General features: G+C 41.1%; 1 protein-coding gene across 3 annotated transcripts in view; it reads left to right on the top strand.

Moving 5' to 3' along the window:
* The window catches only part of agap3 (ArfGAP with GTPase domain, ankyrin repeat and PH domain 3), a 114,837-nt gene extending 95,243 nt beyond the window's left edge, over positions 1–19,594 (top strand). For all 3 annotated transcript variants that reach the window (XM_034137521.1, XM_034137522.1, XM_034137519.1), the window contains exons 14-18: positions 3,527–3,681; positions 4,156–4,246; positions 5,320–5,542; positions 15,516–15,771; positions 16,530–19,594. In XM_034137521.1, coding sequence (XP_033993412.1) covers positions 3,527–3,681; positions 4,156–4,246; positions 5,320–5,542; positions 15,516–15,771; positions 16,530–16,760 — 956 coding nt within the window. In that variant the 3' untranslated portion in view covers positions 16,761–19,594. The remainder of the gene's footprint in view (positions 1–3,526; positions 3,682–4,155; positions 4,247–5,319; positions 5,543–15,515; positions 15,772–16,529) is intronic.
* Positions 19,595–20,103: the final 509 nt, after the last annotated feature.

Raw genomic sequence — 20,103 nt, 5'->3', positions numbered from 1 at the left:
AAATAATTTGATAACTTGTGCGGTATTTGACCTCTTTAGTTTTTTCAAAATCTTTTTATTAGTTTTTTTGCAGACATGGCACATTAAACAGAGTACAGAACAATGTGTCTGTTAATTTAGATTTGACTTTAAATTGAAATTAAATGTTAAATCACTCTGGTTAAACTGTAAATAACTTAAAATTGTAAATAACATCTGTACGCGATGAACTCCAATCATCATCTTTTAGTCAGGGTTCACTTGTGAAAATTAAAGGCTCATTAGATGTTTAAAATAAAAGTAATCTAAAAAGTAACTAGTAGTTAAAGCTGTCAGATAAATATAAAAAGTAATAAAGTATTTATCTACAGTTCTTGAGGAAACATGCTCAGTTACTTTCCACCACTGCCACCAGTAAATATAAGCAATGCATTAACCTCCTATTTTAGTATCTCGAAGCAATCGTTTATTATTGACGAAACATTCTGCTTATTGAAGTGCTGTTGTGTTGCTGCTGAAATCCATTAAGTAATCTGATGGATAACATCTGTAACTGGGAGGATCCCGAACAGTTTTATGATCCATGTAAAGCGTTGACGAGGAAGTGTGTCTGTTCCTTCCTCGTCGCAGCTCTGTGGCCATTAAGCTCTAATTTCCTTTTTATTACGCCATGTTAATTAAAGAAAATCATATTTCGCTCATTCTTCACAGTTGGCTCCTCCGTTGGCTTTAAATTGTGTTCCTCCTTGTCCGCCCACTGGCAGAGCTGTGTTAATTTATTTCTAATTGGTAAGAACTTGTTGATCATATGCTCGCGGATAGATTTGGTCAGGAGGTTAATGCTCGCGGTAATGTGACAAGGTGATCGTTCCTCTGCTAGCCATGTGCTAACTGCACCCATTGAGTAATAACAGAAGCGCTAATGGCCCTTTTAAAAGCTCATCACGTCAGGTGCCTGTAAGATAGCGCCGATGCCTTTGACACATTGTTCCTGCTCAGATTTAGCGTCTCTGTGAAGACCACTTTGACCTCAGCACCGTGCTTACATGGAGCAGAATTACTTTGCCTCGTAGAGCTGAATTGCCACACTGTGGACGGCATTAAAAAGTAATATCCGTGTGCTGGATCTGCATGTAATGACAACACGGGAGTCCCACATAAAGCCTCCTGCTGCACATGTTCCTCTGTCTCTTTAGTGGCTACACTATGTCTCGCCTGTGCATTACTATGCATGGAGAATTAGATTTGTTTTCCCTTGTATACTCATCAGTTTAAGAAACCAGCCATCCGTTGCTTTTTTAATCTCCATAATGAAAGTGTTTTAATGCCTCCAATTTATTGCCTGGGCAGCCAACAGAATAATTAGCTTTGTTCGGGGTTTCTTAAAAAGACGAAAACGCAAGTAGAACAACATTTGAGTCTGGGAGCCACTGATTTCAAATGCATTAGTTATTGTACCTCAAGTTATATCGGACAAGGGAAGCATTGATTTTGACTGTATGTTTTTTCAATTAATCATGCTTTTTTTTTTTCCAAATTACATTTTCTCTCCATTTTGTATTCCTTGTCACTTTCTTAAGTAAACCGTTTTGATTCTGTGAAACCACATTTTCTTCCATTTGAATCCCCACCAGTGCTTTAAAGTGTAACACCCACATAGTTTCTCGCTGTTAGTCTAAATAAAGAGGCTTCCAAGGCTTTATTGATTCCTCCTGACCTGTAGTCGATTCCACAAACTGAATCAGATAATTGAAGTCGGTGTCGAGCTAATTGGATTATTGCTTTCCCCCTGAAGAGATGGCCCTCCACCGAGGCTCAGGGATCGCTACATCACACCGTCCGTCAGAAATCTGTCATTTACGGATTCACAGGGCTGCGACTCGCACCAAGGAGGCTCAATTGATTATAAATGTGCACTAATTTCTCTGATTAGATGATTTGTCTGACAAATGATTGCCATAATTTGATAACTACACACATGCAGTTAATTGAATATACAAAAACGGATACATTAATACACAATACATTAGAAGTATACATATTTTGTACATTAAATAAATGTCCTTTTAATGTAACTTCTATTAATGATAAAACTACTGAAGAAAAAAACCTTCCCCTTGTGTCTACTCGCCTCCAGTCCTCCAAACATGGTTTATGCAAATGAGATGACTATTTGCATAGACATAATTAGGTAATTACAAATCATTTGGCTATGAGCTCAAGCATGTGCACAGACCAGAGATGTTACACGAGTCACTTTGTACAGTACCGAGTTAATGAATTGCTTCTGAACAGCAGAGCCATTACAGCATGTGTTGGAACATATGTTGTGTCAGACCTCTCGTTTGAAAACGACAGGTGACATTATTATAAATCTTAGTTAAACACAAAAGAGCAGCGGAGAAAACCAGCTGAATCAAAACCAATTTAAGGGCCAAATGAGTTTTCATAATATATTAAAATAAGAAAAAATACTATAGTTAGTACTTGACTAAACATAACTGGCCTTAATGTATTCCCTTTTCAGACACTATTATAACTGCTTAGCAATATAAACCAATGCTACCCATATTTAATATATCATGCCCTGAAAAGAGCTTACATTATAGAAGTCAAGGTCACTGTCAATATTGGTAACTGGGATGTATAACTGGTTTAAAAAATGACGATATTTGTTTTCATAAACACAATAGTCTCTTAGAATCTGCCATTGACTAAACCATGGAAATGCAGGGAATCTCAACCTGGTTCTTTAATCAAAAAGTAAAAAGAAGCAGCCTGTGAACATATACAAACTTTGAAGTAGAAGTTTAAATTCACTCCCAAGGTGTATTTCTACAACATCCAATCACAATGACACATTCTGTCACATGCCTCAATAACAGCGGGCAAAATCTAAAGCATATTGATAAAGAACAATATACCATCTGTATCTTCAATTCATTGACTTGCAGATACTGAGTTATTGCAACTATTGTGCACACATTTAGTGATGAAGATTTGTGAATGTTCTACAACCCTGATAGCCTTCTTCTACATGGCAACAGCAATGGAGTGTCTTGTGGTTTGAACATGCCAAAATGTAATCATTTCTCCCAAAAGAAGTTGAAATGATTGACTTAATTCTGTCTTTTTTCTCAATATGCTTTTCCTTTTTTCCCTCTGTCAAGTCTGTACATATTTGGGGTATTTAGAATTGTACAACTTTGGGATAACTGCTAAATAAAAGTGTAAATCATAGAAAAATCACAAAAATCTGATTTCTAATAAAAGACTATATTGTGTGTTGCTGCTAATGAGTAATGTTATGACAGATTAAAAATGCATCTAGCATTTATGAGACTGAGATTTCGAGGCATTGTTGAAAACAGCAGTGCACTAGGTGCTGCGAGTGTTTCTGAGTTTAACAGAAACCTATGTCAGCGTGCGTTGATGCGCGAATGGGCCTGGGTCACTGAGCTGTGTCGCTAACTCGCAGGGTCAGATTGCAACCACTGATATGCTTGTTTCTTAAGTCCTAATGTATTGTTTATTTGTGTTTTGGCAGAACAAGAGGATTCCTTTGAGTTCATCATCGTGTCGTTGACGGGTCAGACGTGGAACTTCGAAGCCTCTACGTACGAGGAGAGGGAGCTGTGGGTCCTAGCCATCGAGAGCCAGATCTTCGCCAGCCTGCAGTCCTGCGAGAGCATAAAGAACAAGGTACAGCACGGAGGATAATAACTATGAGGAGGATGGGAGGCAAATCATCTAATCACAGCGTCGTCGTCATCATCCTACAATTCTGCTGCTTCATTTACATTCCTCTTTTTTCCCCCCTTCTTTCCAACCTTTATTGCGCCCTCACCCTCACCCCCCCCGCCCCTCCTCACCCACTTCAAGCTGTCACATGTGGGAGGTTGTCAGACAGGTGCACCGCAGTGTGGGGGATCTCTTATTAGAACTGACAGACATCAGAGAGAGAACACGGCTTGTGTCAGCAGACTGAGCAGACACGGCCTTGTTTTACATATTCATATTTTCTCTGCCTCAGTTTTTTCTTTTGGAAAACCTCATCCCTCCCTCCCTCCTCCTCACTGGTTGTCTATTATTTGAATCCAGCTATAATTGTTTGCGTTCTTTTACTCTATCAATGATTAGTTCCTGCTGACTTATTCTCTCCCTCATTCCCTGCAGTCTCGGTTAGGCAGCCAAAGTGATGCAATGGCCATTCAGTCCATACGGAACGTGAGGGGGAACAGCTTCTGTGTGGACTGTGATGCACCCAGTGAGTATATTTATCCACTACAACAGCCCATTTCTCCTCGATAAGGCCTTGTAGAGTGGGAAATAAATGGTTTCTATACCTCCATATTTGACCAAAGATGGAAAGATAGTAAAACATCAATTGTTTTGGGTGGTTTTATAAAGTTATTGCAAGTTATTGGTGGTAAAACATTTGACTCAATTGTTGTATTCTACTCACTCTTTGACTTACAAATACACAAAGACATTAGTTGCAACATCAAAAAAATTGATTAGGTTTCAATTTAGATGTAAGCTATTTTCACTTACTGCCATTTGTTACTTGCTACTACAGACAGAAAATCTAAATGTGGGCAATTAACCAGAACTAAGCTGAGAGGAACAAACATGTTTCAATAATGAGAAACATTTCCATCAAACATAACCCTATTTTATTCCCTGCTATTTTTCCAATAATGTTTTAATAATCTCCACCAACATAGCTCCCTAAAGAAGTGACATTGTGACCCTAACTCAATTCTCTATTTCTTATGATGTCAACAATTATTCTAAAAGTCAAATTCTGCTATAGTAGGTTACATTTCCATTTGTGTTATTCAAGAGCCTGTTCCTACCTCTTTTAAATAGTTGATAATGTTTTAATGCAACCGCCTGTAGCTTATAGAATTTATATTACTTAACTGTTATTTATTTACATTTCGTCAGAATTTTACCCTAAGCTAAATGTGTCAGAGCTGAATCTAGCGACCTTTACAGGATCAGCTCCTTAATGCATTTCCTGTTTTCTTCAAGACTCAGCCAAGAGGAATACAGTTTATTCTCTTCCTGCTATAAATAAACATCTAATAACATAATCGTGAATAATAATATAAGACATTGAAAACTCATGTTATCAGTGCAGATGATAATGCTACAAAAATAATTCAGTTTAAAGCTAAAATTAGTATAATGTAAGATGCAAAGTAATCCTTACGAAATCTCTTCTTGAATCAAGTTTATACAGATGTAAAAATCTCCTTTTTAAATATAAGATAATGAAGCTTTCCTCTTTACTTCTCTAACTCTATCACTAAAATGATTTCGTGCCCTCCTCAGACCCCGACTGGGGCAGTCTGAACCTGGGCTCCCTGGTGTGCATCGAGTGCTCGGGGATCCACAGGAACCTGGGCACCCACCTGTCCCGCGTGCGCTCCCTGGACTTGGACGACTGGCCGGTGGAGCTCAGCATGGTGATGACGGCCATCGGGAACGCCATGGCCAACAGCGTGTGGGAGGGGGCTCTGGAGGGCTACAGCAAGCCAGGCAACGACACCACCAGGTGAGCCTTCTTCTACACATACAGGTGCCGCTTAATGAGGCATACGGAGATTATAGTGTGAGAAGGCAGCGCCGTCTTCTCTCCATTACCTGCCGTTTATTAGCCACCCACATTTCAGCTCAGGCAGTTCACGCCACAAAACGCTCCATAAGGAGCACCGGGGGTCCAGAAGTGTCTCTTGAGAGAAAACAGTATTTTATGTTTGAGCATCAGTCCGTCCTGTACACATTGATCACAATGCCTCTGTGTCTTTCTCCAGTTGGTACTTTGTTGCCATCTCTTTCCCGCTGTCTCTTCTTCTTAGGATTTAATATCTATTATTTCCAACAGAGTATCTGGCGTCTCGTTTGTCCGTCTCTCCACTAGCTTGCCTTTTATTGAAGGGAGTGTTGCACTTACCAAATAAATGCCCAAATCCATCAAGTTTGTCGTTTGACAACGTAAGCGCTCATCAGGAAAATATATTTTAATAATAAATACATATGAAACCAGCCCAAGCCGTTTGATGCCTGAAATCAGTGAGAGTATAATGGGTAGGAATGTGTTGTATAAAACTATGCACTATTCTAGGTGCAAGTCGACTATTCAATGATTAGATCAGAGGAGCCTGATTCAAATCACAGTTTAATAGTGTCAGTTTTGGGGAAATGTGGTTATAAAACAAGGAGCATTCTATTCTGGCTATATGGAGGTGCATAAAGTCTAATTTTACTTAAGAATCTCTTCAAATCTGCTCCAGTACTTTAGACAAGGCAGCACCTGCACATGCTCAAACAGAGCAGAGTCAATGAGCCCCAAAAAAAAAAGAGATGCAACTTGACCAATCAGGTATGAAGATTGTTAGCCGGGGACACACGTACAATTTACTTAACCAGTCTTTTTTTTTATTTGACAACCCAACTAGTAGCTTTCCCTCTTTTGAAGGTATCTCTTAAATGATACTTGTCCACCTGCTCCCTACTGTCCTGTTCCAAGTTAACCCCGGACAATAAGCCCCCTCTCCTGAGAGTTCCCAGATCTGTTGGAGGATTGTTTATCTCCCAGTGACAGGTGAGGCCTAGCGTCCCAGTCTGACTAATGACCTGCTATGTGGCTGTGCAGGTAATTAAGCACACCATTACGGCTTAACCCCTCCCCAAGAGCCGGGCCCTCAGGCCCCCGACTGCCATGTCACATATCCATCACACGGGGCCGGGTCATCACTCTGTCTGTCAGGAAGAGACTGTCTGTAGGCTCTCCCTGCCGCCAGTTCACTGCTTTAACATCACAGCTTAGAGAGAAACATATCTGCTTCATTTCTCTACTGATGCTGCTCTTAATGCTGCAGCTGGTATGGATCAGAAATAACAAGAATATAATATCATTTTTATTTTAAAGCTTTATTTAGAACCATTTTGTATTCCCAGCTAGTTAGGGGATATTATTGATAATGCAGACATTAAGGTAATCAACATTCAAGCAGTTTCTATATATTATTTGTATATTATATTTGTATTCCAGCAGACAGACAATAGTACAAGCAGCATTAGCAGCAGCTCTATTTGTGTTGTGTCCTCTTTTGTTTGTTAACTGAAAAAACATGCAACGGTTTGGGCTCTTTAGGTAAGGCCTCCACCACTTACTATATTTATTTATTTGATATAACTTAACAACTTATCTTGAAAAGAAAGCAAACGATTCACATTTAAAGACATGGTTAACTTATTCAATACAGTAATTAAATAGCAGGTTTATATCTCATGTACAGTCAAAAGTCATTAGCTTTCATATCAGCAGTTGACAACTGTTCTGAATTCTTCATTTTAAAACTGAAGCTATTAGTGACAATAATTCCTATCCCGTCATGTGTTTGACTTTTTTCTCACATCACTAAAAACCAGAAACACAAGTGAGGAGTTTTAACCTTTTTCCAAATCTATGACGTCTCTGACTCACTATTTCATGGTTCAGGGTTAAGAAAACAGGCTTTCTAGAAAACATTAGGCTTTTTTACTGTAAAAATAAGTTGTAAAGGAGTACCTTAAAAATCCACTTAGTTCTTGATGTAAATGGAGCAGTCTCAGCCGACACTTTATCAAAGACATTGCTGATCATACACGAATAATAGTTTGTGCACATACTAGGACCTAATAAAGGTTCAGTTTGCTAATGACCAGGGTCTTCTTGTTCGTTATTTGTACCTGCAGTCTCCAACCTTTTCCTCTTGAACCCACGGTGCGCTCTCCAGCCAGTTCAGCACTGAATGATGGCCTACAGTTATTTATTGAATGGTATCTGTGCTAAAGTGCTCCACTGTGGACTTGATGAAAGATTATTGATGTTGATTACTCTCCCTACCACTGTCAGTCCCACGTCGCCTGGAGCAGGAAGCTTCTTCATTGTCTAAAAAAATCCGATCTTATCCTGCAGCAGCATCTCCATTAGTTTTCACTGTCAAACAATAAATCTCATTTGCAGCATAACTAATCTTCAGATAAAACACAGCAGTTGTAAATATCATATATGGCCACTGGTTATCGAGATGCTCATGATTTTGCTGCTGATAGAACAATGTACCCTCGTGGGTGTAACTCTCGTATCAAATTATTTTCTGCTTTATCACCAATGATGAATTATTAGCGACTTAAGGGGATGTACTTTTTCTTATTTCTTTCTTTTAACGCCATCAATCCTGACCTGACTCTGTTTCTGCGTAGGCTCCTCTTAACATATGAGAGGATTTTAATTGTGTCAGATCGGTGACATGTAGCAGCTTTGTGATGGCACACAGGCAGTGTATGGCTCCGAGTCCCACTAAACATTAGTGACACCTAATCTAAACGATTCAGTAACTACCTGAATATCAACTCAGGGTCTGATTGAATGTCTCCTGCAACACTAGTTTTACCCCCTTGCATTTTTGAGATTTAACTTAAAAGCATTCATCCACAGGATTGGTTTAGTTTATGATATTCTGGATCCAGAGAACACAATATATAGATTTGTCGTACGCAGATCCCCACAGCAACATCGGACTGATTACAGGCATCATAATAGGAAACATGGCTATATCCATGTATATGTGCACTTATTTATGTTTGTAGAACATTGTATGCTACCACTCTTTAATAATGCACCCTTCATAAAGATGTAACTAATGGTTTCTTAGAGAAACTATAAGCCATTAATATGAGCACATTTTGGATTTCTAGGTTGTAAAAAGATTGAAAACCTTGGGCCAATGCTAAGTATTTCTATCTTGTCATAATGTAGTTATACATTGCGTTAATCTGAATACATTCTCATGTCTTTCTAATAAGCCTTTTTAAGCTTGTAGTTCGTTAAGTCATCAGTATAATAATAAATAATAACAGTATTAATAATACACTTTATTAAGCACCTTTCATATAAAACAGAACGCCATTAAAACTACACAAAGAAAAATCAAAAGACGAAAAACTGAACTAAACAGCATCATACAAACACATCAAACACAGAGTTAAACAAATAGAAAATAATAATAAAATAATAAACTAAATCAAATCACAGAACAGCAATTCTAAAAAAGTGAGTTTTCAAGAGTGACTTAAAAGAAAAGAAAGACCAATATAGTCTTTTAAATGTATTATTTTTATTTTTATAGTAAGGAGCTGATCTTTTAAAAAACTAAATAGATATTTGACAAGCTGACACCCAAAAGTTGTTGTCAAACAACTTATCTGTTACAAATGAATGACGTTAATAAAGCCATTGACAACAATAACTAACTCATTTACTGTATAAAGGATGCCTAATTTAAAAAGCTATGCTACAGTTAAATCTGTGATAACACATTTCCCTGCAGTCAGCATATTGGAAGGTAGTTGTTCTTTTAATTAGCGCCTGGGAGTGGTCTTGTTTTGCACGTCACCTCTAATTGCTTGGCATGTTTGTGATAGAAAACACCACAGACTATTTTGACGGGGAAGCTCCAACAGCTAACTTTAACCTTATCGTCTACTGGCACTCACACTCACAGTTATACACACACACACACACACACACACACACACACACACACACACACACACACACACACACACACACACACACACACACACACACACACACACACACACACACACACACACACACACACACACACACACCAGTTCTCATTTGGGGGAGATGTCCTGGAGCGTGGACGGATGTGGACGGCTATCCCTCACTGGCCGGGCCTCTCACTGTCACCCTCTGTAGCTCCGCGCCGCCCCCGGCAACAGGCAGGTAATAGCTCTGATGAGAGCCCTCCACTTTGTTTCAGAAATAATTTGCCACTCCTGCCGCCTGCAGGGTCTGCGTGGTAATAAAAATGAATCACACCGCTAACCTCTCCAAACCTGGCCCCCGCTGCCTCTTTTAACCCCTTCTGCTCTGGCACCTTTTTTTGCTCGATTACAACATCAGTGCTGTGTCCATTACAGTCCTGCTGTATGATTTGTCCCCATGGCCCCTATCCTCCAAGTTATTCCCCCAAACACAGAGCCAGGCTTGGGGGCTGCTCACAGGTTAGGAGTGCTGGAACCCTCCAAAGAGCTTTTAGAATAGCCGGCCTTGCCAGGAGCCCCGGTGGAGGAAGAGTAATTAATTAAGACAAATGAATGACTGGGTCTTCCCATGTCCTTCCTCTCTAAACGAAACCCACAGGTCAGTAATTAGCCCTGTGTGGGAGAAGTCACTAATTGCCCACATGCCACCGGGTTCCTCAGCCAGGTAGACATATAGAGATAATCATTTTGGCCAAATCTACTTAACCCTTTTAATTTAGTTAGCAGTATGAAATCATAACAAAAAAGTTCCTGTCTGTGAAAGAGGCAGTCCCTTTATGTGACCGGGAATTTTAAATGTGTACGTACGTGCAGCAGCCTGCATACATAAGCAGGGCATGTGTTATCGTCCCCTCTGCTTTGTCTGTGAGGCGAGGGTTCAGCAGGGGTTAACAGCATGAGCATTTAAGGGTGTTAGTCTTGCTGGCACAAAAACACAGCCACTCCATCATGAGGAGTCTGACAACCTCATTAATGTCACAATATATTCAACTCATCCCTCTGCCTGCCTACGGCACCCAGATGCTCTCCTGTTGGCCCCTTTATAGAGCCCAACACAACAACCTTTTGAATTCTGGTCATCTGTTCACGCCGCACTCTGGAAAAGTGGCGACTAGTCCACTAGTGAAAATATTTGTCCTGGTTATATGCAGCTGTAGCATGTGTGCACTGTACCGGCTGGACCATAGGGGGCCTTATTTATCACTTTTTTTGCTGCGGCGTTTACTGTGTTGCTCCTTCATTTCTGGCCCTTAGCAACCTTTGATGCTTTGGGGCCCAGCTTTCTGTCCCTGTTGTGTGCGCTATTTTTTTTCTTCTTCATCTCTGTCGTTTCCCCTCCGAGCCCCCGCTCTGTCTTTCTGCTGCTGTCCCTCTTCCTCACTCTCTGTCTCTTCCCTCCCCTCGGTTTGTGGAAGTGAAGCCGCTGTCTGCATGGGAATCGGTCCCATACAAGTTGCCTACCCCCACTGTGAAGTCTGTTCATGCTGGTCGAATCCCCCCCCCCCCTCTATTCCCCTCCCAACAGCACCACCATTTCTCCCCTTCACTGCGTCTATTTGATGTGTCCGCAGTGGATTTGGATCCTCGGGGAACAGTAGGAGGAGCTCTGGAAAAGCTTTGATTGTTTAGGAGGACCCAGGGTGTGTTTGAAAGATGTGCGAGTGGTGGGACGGACATCCTTCTCTTCCTATGGACCAATGCACCTTTATTGCAGGCCGTCAGATTGGTCATTCTGTAGGCTGCTCCACCGCTGGCTCCACCCCCGCCGTCTCAGTTTCCCGTCCCTTCTTATAAATTCCCGTTCGCCTTTGTCTTTCAGGCTTGACTAATTATCCTTGTTTGTCCCTCTTTATTTGAATTCAGTCATGTGTTCTTGACTCCGTGGGCTGGGTTTAGGAGAATCATTCCGCCATTTGCCACTTAATTAAGTCAGGGTCAGGATCCATTGCTCAACGGAGAGCTGAAAGGACAGAGCTCTAATAGAATTATAAAAAGAGGCCTTTTCTCTACTGTTAGGGCTGCCTTTATCTAGGTGGGCTCTGCGTGGTCAAATGAAAGGAAACACCAGCTCTGGACAGGAGCCCATTTCCACTTTAGACTCATTTTGATGTTTGCCCAGGATTTCTTTCACGTTAAATCCAATGATTGAAAGTGAAACAATGATCATCAGCTTTGAGATACCTCTGAATGATGGAGGAAGTTTAGGGGGCGACGCAAACACCGCTTGTTTTTAGTTACAAGAGACACACAGGCATTTTTATTGGGAACTTTAAGCTCCCCTCTGTCCCCGGAGCAACAGAGAAATTTAGAACAAGTATGTGCTCAAAGAAGGGTGGGGAAATCGGTGTGTGTGTGTGTGTGTAAGAGTTACCATCAGTTCAATTTCCTAAATATCCCCCTATGCTGTGAAAATTCACTCTCCTTTCCCTCCCCTCCTCCTCTGTCCTGGCGCTTTGACATGCTAAATCTGCTGATTTTATTTTTCTTCCTCCTGTGGTGAGGAAGTGTCCTTTTCAAGGGTCTCAATTTTCCCCCTGACTGTCTAAACCCTACCTCTGTTTGGATTGTTTTTCTATTTCAAACAAAAGACAGAGGCAGGATTACCATTTCACTTCCTTTCAAGTGGCAGCAGTTTAGGTTTTATTTTAAAAAACCACTGCCCGGCTGCTTTTTGTTATTGTTTTATTGTAGAAGTGTATAAAGAGCTGTGGTTGAATGTAGATCCCGGCATAAGCAGTGAGTGAGGCTTTTTTTCCCCCTGCAGGCCTCCGGGGCTGATTTGGTAGCGGGGGCTAACAAAGTGTCCTCAGGGCTCCTTTCTGAGATGTTGACGTCTTCTTAATGGCTCTCCTCAGCCTTTTTGTTTCACATCTTGGTGCTAACTTTCTGCCTCATTTAGCTCATATCAATTCACTGGGCTCTACAGATTCAGCATCTCATTCATGGTCTAGCTCTTTGAAGCAAACTTTGGACAACAGCTCTAAGTGATAGTTTTCAGCTTAGATTTTTTGGTATATGTTAAACATTTTGCCTTGAGGATTTCAACAAGTTTTTTATAAATACTTTATCCTGTTTGGCAGTTAAAAAACAAAACACTTTTTTTTCAAAGAGTCCACCGGAAATAAGAGGTTAGGGCAGGACGGCCCCTTCCTGTTCTGAGCAGTCCGCTGGTTTAAGGCCAATTGATTTGCTAACAGGCTTGTCCACACATAATGACTGAGTGGGGATTGATGGAGGTCTTACACCATAAAACTCTGAGTCGCTGCAATTGCCTGCCATTAGAGCTGTATTGTTGTTCACATAATACCCTCACCCTTAAGAAAAGATTGTCCTATGGTGCCGCGGCGTAAAGGACTTTCTCCTCCACATTTTCCTTGAGGTCATAACAGAAAATGCACCCATATGCTTATAAATGCTTTAAGGGTATTTTAAGATGTGGGGTTAAGTTGCTTTATGAGCTTCCGGTGGCGTTGTGCAGTTAATCAATGTGCGCCGGGGTGCTGATAAAGACCCTGGCTCCTCCATCACATCTTAACTCCTGCAGTTAGGGCCGGTGCCAGCCTGCTCGGTGAGAGACAGACTGCGCTGCGGAGTGAGCCTGGCAGCTGACATATGACTCTGGAAACGCTCTCTGTCTGTGCTAAGTTGGCAGCTCTGACACATAGCTGCTACGGTCGTAATAAAAGGGAGAGTGACTAATGTTGAACTGGATACTATTGTTAAATCTGCTGCTGTAATTAAACATGAGCTATATTGGGATATACTCGGGGTCAGGTCACACAAATGTCAGGACAACTTATTTGCCCTTTTACCTCTGGTGGTTATCTTTTTCCACTTTCAAAAGGGATGAATCTTCATTAGAAAGAACATCATGCAACGTCTGTGGGTTACTTTATTGATGAATTTTCACATTTTGAACATACAGCACACGTTAATCAACCTTTCTTAGGTGTACCAGTGTTAACCAGCTGGCACATTTTCAACCACAGTCCCTTGTCGAGGTGTTTTTAGTTATTTAGTTATCTAGAGTAACACCATCCTGCTGCTGTACATTTACTAGACCACCAAATATATAAATATAAATAGTCACTTACAAATGCTCTATATACTGGTGTTTGGGTAATATTTCCTAAAAACTACAGGACCCAGCAATTTGAGATAATTAAATACAATAAAATATACAATATACAAAAATATTTGTACACTAGTTTGTAAATGTTTATGTAATCAGTCAATTGATTGACTGATTAAAAAAAAGAGCTGCAGACCGGGGGTAGAGGGAACAGAAAATGTAAAAAAAAACTACTAAAATGTTGTTAATTTAACATAAATAATTGAACAAAAAGAGTATAAAATGGCATCAGCTTTATCCTTTAAATATATATTTTTCTGACAAAATGCATAAGAGTATCCATTGCATCAAGGTAGAGACCGAAATCTGAAGGAAGGAGTGCTTAAAAAAATAAGATAAATATATATTTTTTATTGTGTGGATCTGATGTTGTTTTGGTTAGCTTGATTTCGGTAATTAAGTTGTTCTGCTGCTCTTGTTGTCACTGTGATTATGATGAAATGGTATGGAAGTGAATGAGAGTGTCAGTTTGTACTTGCTGCGAGGCCTCGGCCGCTGATAGGGAGTCCCACGAGGGTCTTGTCACTCCAGCCGGCGTTGGCGCTTAACTTATCCGTCCAAACCCTCTCCTCTCTGTCACTCACCCTCACTCCCAGACAACAGCCTCTTTCTGCTCCTCTTATCACTCCGCCTGACGGGGTCACCGGGTTACTGCCACACTGGGCATGCTCACTCATTCACATATTGATATTGATTTTTTTCTTTCTTATTTGGACAGTTTGTATGTGGGCAGAGAATGAAACGGAGGGGGGTTCAAGATGGAGAGCAATAGATATAACTCGGCCTGGCGATAGAGGACGGAGCCTTCCCTTTTAGCCTCTATTCTCCGCCGCAGAGTGAAGGAGCCCACCGGCCCTCTCTGGCTGCCATTCAGCCCCATCGATCTGACTCTGGGCCCGGCCCCCCCGAGGGAGACCGGGGCCCGGAGACACACTGCCTCTTTTGTGGAGGGGATCCACCAGTTCAGACTGACAGCCGACAGCGCTGATAAAAAAAAGACGTCCCCCTCCTTCCTGTATTGTCAGCCGCAGACTTGCTGTTGGAGATGTGTAACCTTTAGAAAGCTGGCCAGACTCTCACCGCCTTGCTGTCCACCCTAATCACTAGGAAGTGGAGTATTGCCCAAAGCCTCACAGCCTTTGGCATTCTCTCATCTCCGCCGACAATCTCAATGGTTTATTTCCCACTGTGATAGGGGAGGCTGGTGGGGTCCTGTGCTCTAATAATTTAGGAGCTTCTCTTTAGTGAGGATCTAAGGCCAATTGCCGTGACACTTCCCTTGTGTCTACATTTCTCACTGTATCTGAATTATAACCATTCTGGTTTAACCCAGTGTATATCTGCTCTTGAACAGAAATCTGATTATCATCATATTATCATCTGAGATCACAAGATATGGTCTTATTGTCTGTTCTCGGTGTATGGATCTAGGGAAAAAGGCTTTTATTTTCTTGGCTCCGTTTAACTTTCAAAGAGACTTGAAACTCACATAATTGGTCTCTGCCTGATTTATAAAGCTCTTATAAGTACAAAGTTGAAATCCGTTGCTACTGTGTGTGCGTGCAATTTGAAACATTATTATTTTTCCTTCAATGTTATCTTGTGGTTGTTGTTGTCTGTCATTTCTTATGCTGATATGATTATTGATCCCAACAAGTCTTACGTGGTTAAATATGGGTCAAAATGACACGTGTTGAACGTTTTTTTGTAACTTAAGTCCTAATTGCTCATAGTGTTCCCCCCCCGTCTGACCTGTTGTTTCCTTTCTCTCCAGGGAGGAGAAGGAGTGCTGGATTCGAGCCAAGTACGAGCAGAAGCTGTTCCTGGTGGGCTTGCCGCAGTCCGACGTGCCCCTGGGCCAGCAGCTGCTGCGGGCCGTGGTGGAGGACGACCTGCGGCTGGTGGTGCTGCTGCTGGCCCACGGCACCAAGGAGGAGGTCAACGAGACGTACGGGGACGGGGACGGACGCACCGCGCTGCACCTCTCCTGCGCCATGGCCAACGTGGTCATCACGCAGCTGCTCATCTGGGTGAGTCCTCGGATTAGAGGGGGGGGGGGAACTCTGTTATTGTAGGGATTGAGTTCGAGGCAAGTGATTTAGGAGTTAAAGTGTGAAGAGAAGAACTTCCTCCAGATGTTTCTTATTTCAAGTCCCTCTCCTAAACACCAAGTGAATATTAGTTTTCATAGTTAGCTGTTCAATTATAATGTTGGCTAGTTAAATGTAGCCCCTTGAAGAGAGTTCCCCTGAAACAAAGCAATAACACAAATAACTAAACTCTTTTACTAAAGTATTGTTAGAAACCGCAAAAGGTTTTTGTAAATGTGTGTGATATGGACAAGATATCTCAAATGTTTCCATATCATCTTGAGGAATAGACATACAACTTTTACAGCTACAGCTTTAGTGTGTTAACTTTTGGGTTGAGCAGATATAGAATATATTGTATATCAGATATTGTCATACAATATTTAACAACTTCAATGCTCCTGCAAGGATCAAGGGTTCAAGGAGTTTAGTGTGCAACATGCTTATTGCTAAAGGTTTCAGGTTTAACAGATATTTCAGTGTTTTGGAAGGAGATCAGTCATGGTGCCTGTTTGAATATGGTAGAATCATAGATTATTATAAACAAAACAGCTCTTAAAATTACTGCTAGTTGTAGAAAGTGACGAGAAACATGGAGGAACAAATCAGGAAACTCAAATGATCTGGAAATCCCTTGGAACATCCCTAAAATATGTAAAATCTTATATCTGACTTTTCTATGTAATTCTCTCCGGCAGTACGGAGTGGACGTGTCGAGTCGGGAGGCTCGGGGTCAGACCCCTCTGTCCTACGCGCGGCGGGCCGGCAGCCAGGAGTGCGCCGACATCCTGCTCCAGCACGGCTGCCCCAACGACACCAGCAGCCTGTCGTCCGTGGCAACGCCCAACATGAGCCGCCGCAACCCCAACCCCAACATCAACAACAACAACGCCCAGTGCGAGCTCAACCGTAGCATCAGCATCATGTAGAGACGAGACGCAGATAGACCCCAGCGCCCACCCCCCCCCCCCCTCTGCTTCACACTGTGTAACCCAGAATCCTTACCAACGCAGAGAGAGTGATGGACTCATTGTTAATATTCCACTATGCTCAAAGAAGTGGTAGTTCGGGGGTCGGACATTGTACATTGTTTGTTTTATATAATTGTTTTTTTATTTGTTGAATTTGTTCTATCTTGGTCTGAAACAATCACGATCAGCTTTAAGCTTTGTGTTTTTTAAGCGCCAACCAAACAAATGACTTACTTTGGCATTCATACCTACCCTACGAAAAGCATTTCCTTAATGCTTGAACATTTCCTTTTTATGTCTTCCCCTTCTGCGACGTGAACTGATTTCATAATGAGCTTGAAATGAGAGAAACTTCCTTCACATTTCCAAGCCTGAGCATTATAACATAAATCTGTGAGTAATAGTTTAACAAGTGACAAAAACACTAAGGGAAACTAAATCTTCCATGATCCCAGTGGCTGTTACAGCTTTAGTAATGATGCATGTCTTTAACACAGCTATCAAACTCTTGACATACTATTCATATACAAAGGCAAAGCAATTATAGATGAAGAGTCCAAATGATTTAGATACTTAATTCACAGGAAAATGGGTTCGGATCATCATAAAGGAGTTGATTGCAGAATTCCTGTCGGGGTGAAAGTAAGTCATTTCCTTCGCCACCCTTATCGTGATCCTCCAGTAAAAGTGTCCGTGACTACAAAGGAATTAAGGGGCATCGTGTTTTATGACCATCGAGCCACACGGCTTTGTAAGCGTGCCTCTTCAATCAGAATTCATTCAAATTCAAAGGTTTGATTGAAACAGTGAGATCACACTGATAATGATGTCTTTGTTGGAGTAATTCTCCGATTGACTCGATTGTGTTGGTAATTATTTGACATAGATAGATACTGGAATATCCTTCCACCTCCCCGCGGCCACAGCCTGTAGAAGCGGTACTCACGAGATGATTTCCTCTTTTGTTGCTGTGAAATACATATATGATACTGTGTGTGTGCGTCCGTGCATAACTGTACAACACGTGTGTGTGTGTGTGTGTGTGCTTACGTCTTTCATCTGTGATAGCAGAGAGCCACCGGGCATTTCTGTTCATAAAACATTTACACCAGAGAGAAGACACCCGCAGTGAAGATTTTGGAACATAACTGTGTTTGAATGTACAGACGTCTGTAAAAAGTAGTTCTTGTTCCTTCACCTTATTCCTTATAAGAACATACTTAGACTTTTAGAGTCCAGAAAACAACCTCTTTCCTTTCCCTTCAAACTGTGTCGGCTTAAACGCAGAGAGTTAACAAAAAGCATTCAAACGACATTTAGGATTAAAGTGAGCTGGGGGTTAAAGTAGCTTGACTCTCTTTGCATTAAGTAATACAAATGTACAGTATTCCACTGACATAAGCTGATTAATTTATAGGTAAGAAATTAATTCAGGTGGAGTTGGCACAATGTGTATTTACCCTTTGATTCAACTGCCAATTTTAAGGTTTTTAAACCGTCTTGATTTTATGAGTTTACAAGAGCAGGATATATGTTTACAGAGGCAGTTATTAACTTTGTGTACCTTTTTGTTCAGGTTTCTGTTGTTGCTTTACAATATTTCTGTTCTAAGAGCCCACAGGGACTGAATTATGTGGTCAAACGAGGGTGTTTGTAAATCGATGAAATGGCGATATTGTAAAGAAAACTGTGATATTTTTGGGACAGCTTATTTGCTTTCTTGATCAGAACATCCATTACACTCGTGTGTGTGTGCATTTAGTACAGACCTGGAGTCTGGAGGGGATTAGCATGGCCTAGCTAACAGTTAGCCTGGTTTAGCATAAAGTTACACCATGTGGCGACGTCTTAAAAAACACATTTTAAAATTGTACTTTCTTTTTTTTTGTTCTAATTAAATACAGAAGACACCAGACTTTAGTGCAAGACACTGGTGTAAGTAAAGACTTTGAACCTACTTCCGTAACATGCATACTTTTTTAAAAACATGATAGTTTTGATGCGTTTTTATTTAGTTTTGTTTCATTTTACAATGTTACCCAGTGTTTAAAACAGCCTGCTGGCTTCACCTCTGTACTTAACGCACAGGAATGAGAGTAATATCGATCTTTTCATCAAGAAAGCGAATAAGAACTTTTCCCAACATCCTTAAAATGACCACAAATTCAACTAAAACCTTCAAATGTACTTGTACTGAACAGTGGTACTTGCCTTATTTCTGATTTACTTGACCGACTGATTTCAAAAAGTACATTTCAGTGTCCAAGGGGATTATGAGAGGAGTTTATTGTGTAAAGATGACCTGAACCCTTATTGACATACTGTAGAGGAGATGATGAAAAGACACTAGAAGAAACCTGCCTGTTTTCCCTTAAACATCAATTGGAAGTGTAAATATTAGCTAAAGCTTTTATCTGAAGACGAGCTCCTCCTAGAGAAACAAACTAAACTGGTTTTAGGTCTCCTTTGAACCATTTTTTGATACGTTGGTTTTTTTTTGTTTCTCTTTAGACATATTTTTAAGGTACTTCTGTTTGGTTTCATTAACCGACCATCTTTGGTACTTGTGTATAATGATGTACATTTGACATATTTATAATGCAGTTTGTAAATATCTTTTTTTTGTTTTGTTTTGTTCAAGTTATTTTCCTATTGTAATTCCTTTTACGTTCAGAACGTGGAACAAAGCTAAAGAGTAACTTGGTGTATGCTTGGATGCTCGGCTGACTGTTGACCTATAAATAAACACTCAAATAAAACGATGTAGCCTTCCCTGCATTTGGGGAAATCGACACATTTGTCTGGTGTGTGTGTGTTCATCCGTCATCCATCACTCCTGTGCATGACCTGCTGATGAGGTGAGACCCTCTCTCAAATTAAAAGTCTCATCATCACCTCAACAAGTACTGCCATTTCATCTTCTTCCCTTTTGCATGTTCCTTCATCAAACTTCCTGGAGAAACTTCCTGTCAAAGTGTCCGAGACAACTCATCCGAGCCCGTCTTTAAGGTAAGGAAAGCAACCTCTCTCCCTCCACTTCCTGCTCGTGGGACCCCCAGCAGTTTGCTGAAAGAGGATTAAGATAAAGAGCCGAGCTTAGTGTCAGGCAGCACGACACCGTGGGGAAAAGTGAAAGGTCTCAGTGTTCAGAGGAGTCAAGCCCTCACTAATCCACTTCTTATTTCCTGCTAATCTTGTCTCAGCATATCTTCATCCCCTTCCTCTCTCTGTTGGCTGGCTTTGTTTGAGCTTCATCACCTGGTTTCCCTTTAGGGTTTCCTCTTCCTTCCTCTGCGCTGGA

The sequence above is a fragment of the Trematomus bernacchii genome, unplaced genomic scaffold (genome assembly GCF_902827165.1).
Source record: "Trematomus bernacchii unplaced genomic scaffold, fTreBer1.1, whole genome shotgun sequence".
Lineage (NCBI taxonomy): Eukaryota > Metazoa > Chordata > Actinopteri > Perciformes > Nototheniidae > Trematomus > Trematomus bernacchii.
Note: the sequence above shows the minus strand (reverse complement) of the source record. Positions and strands in the feature narration are given on the sequence as shown.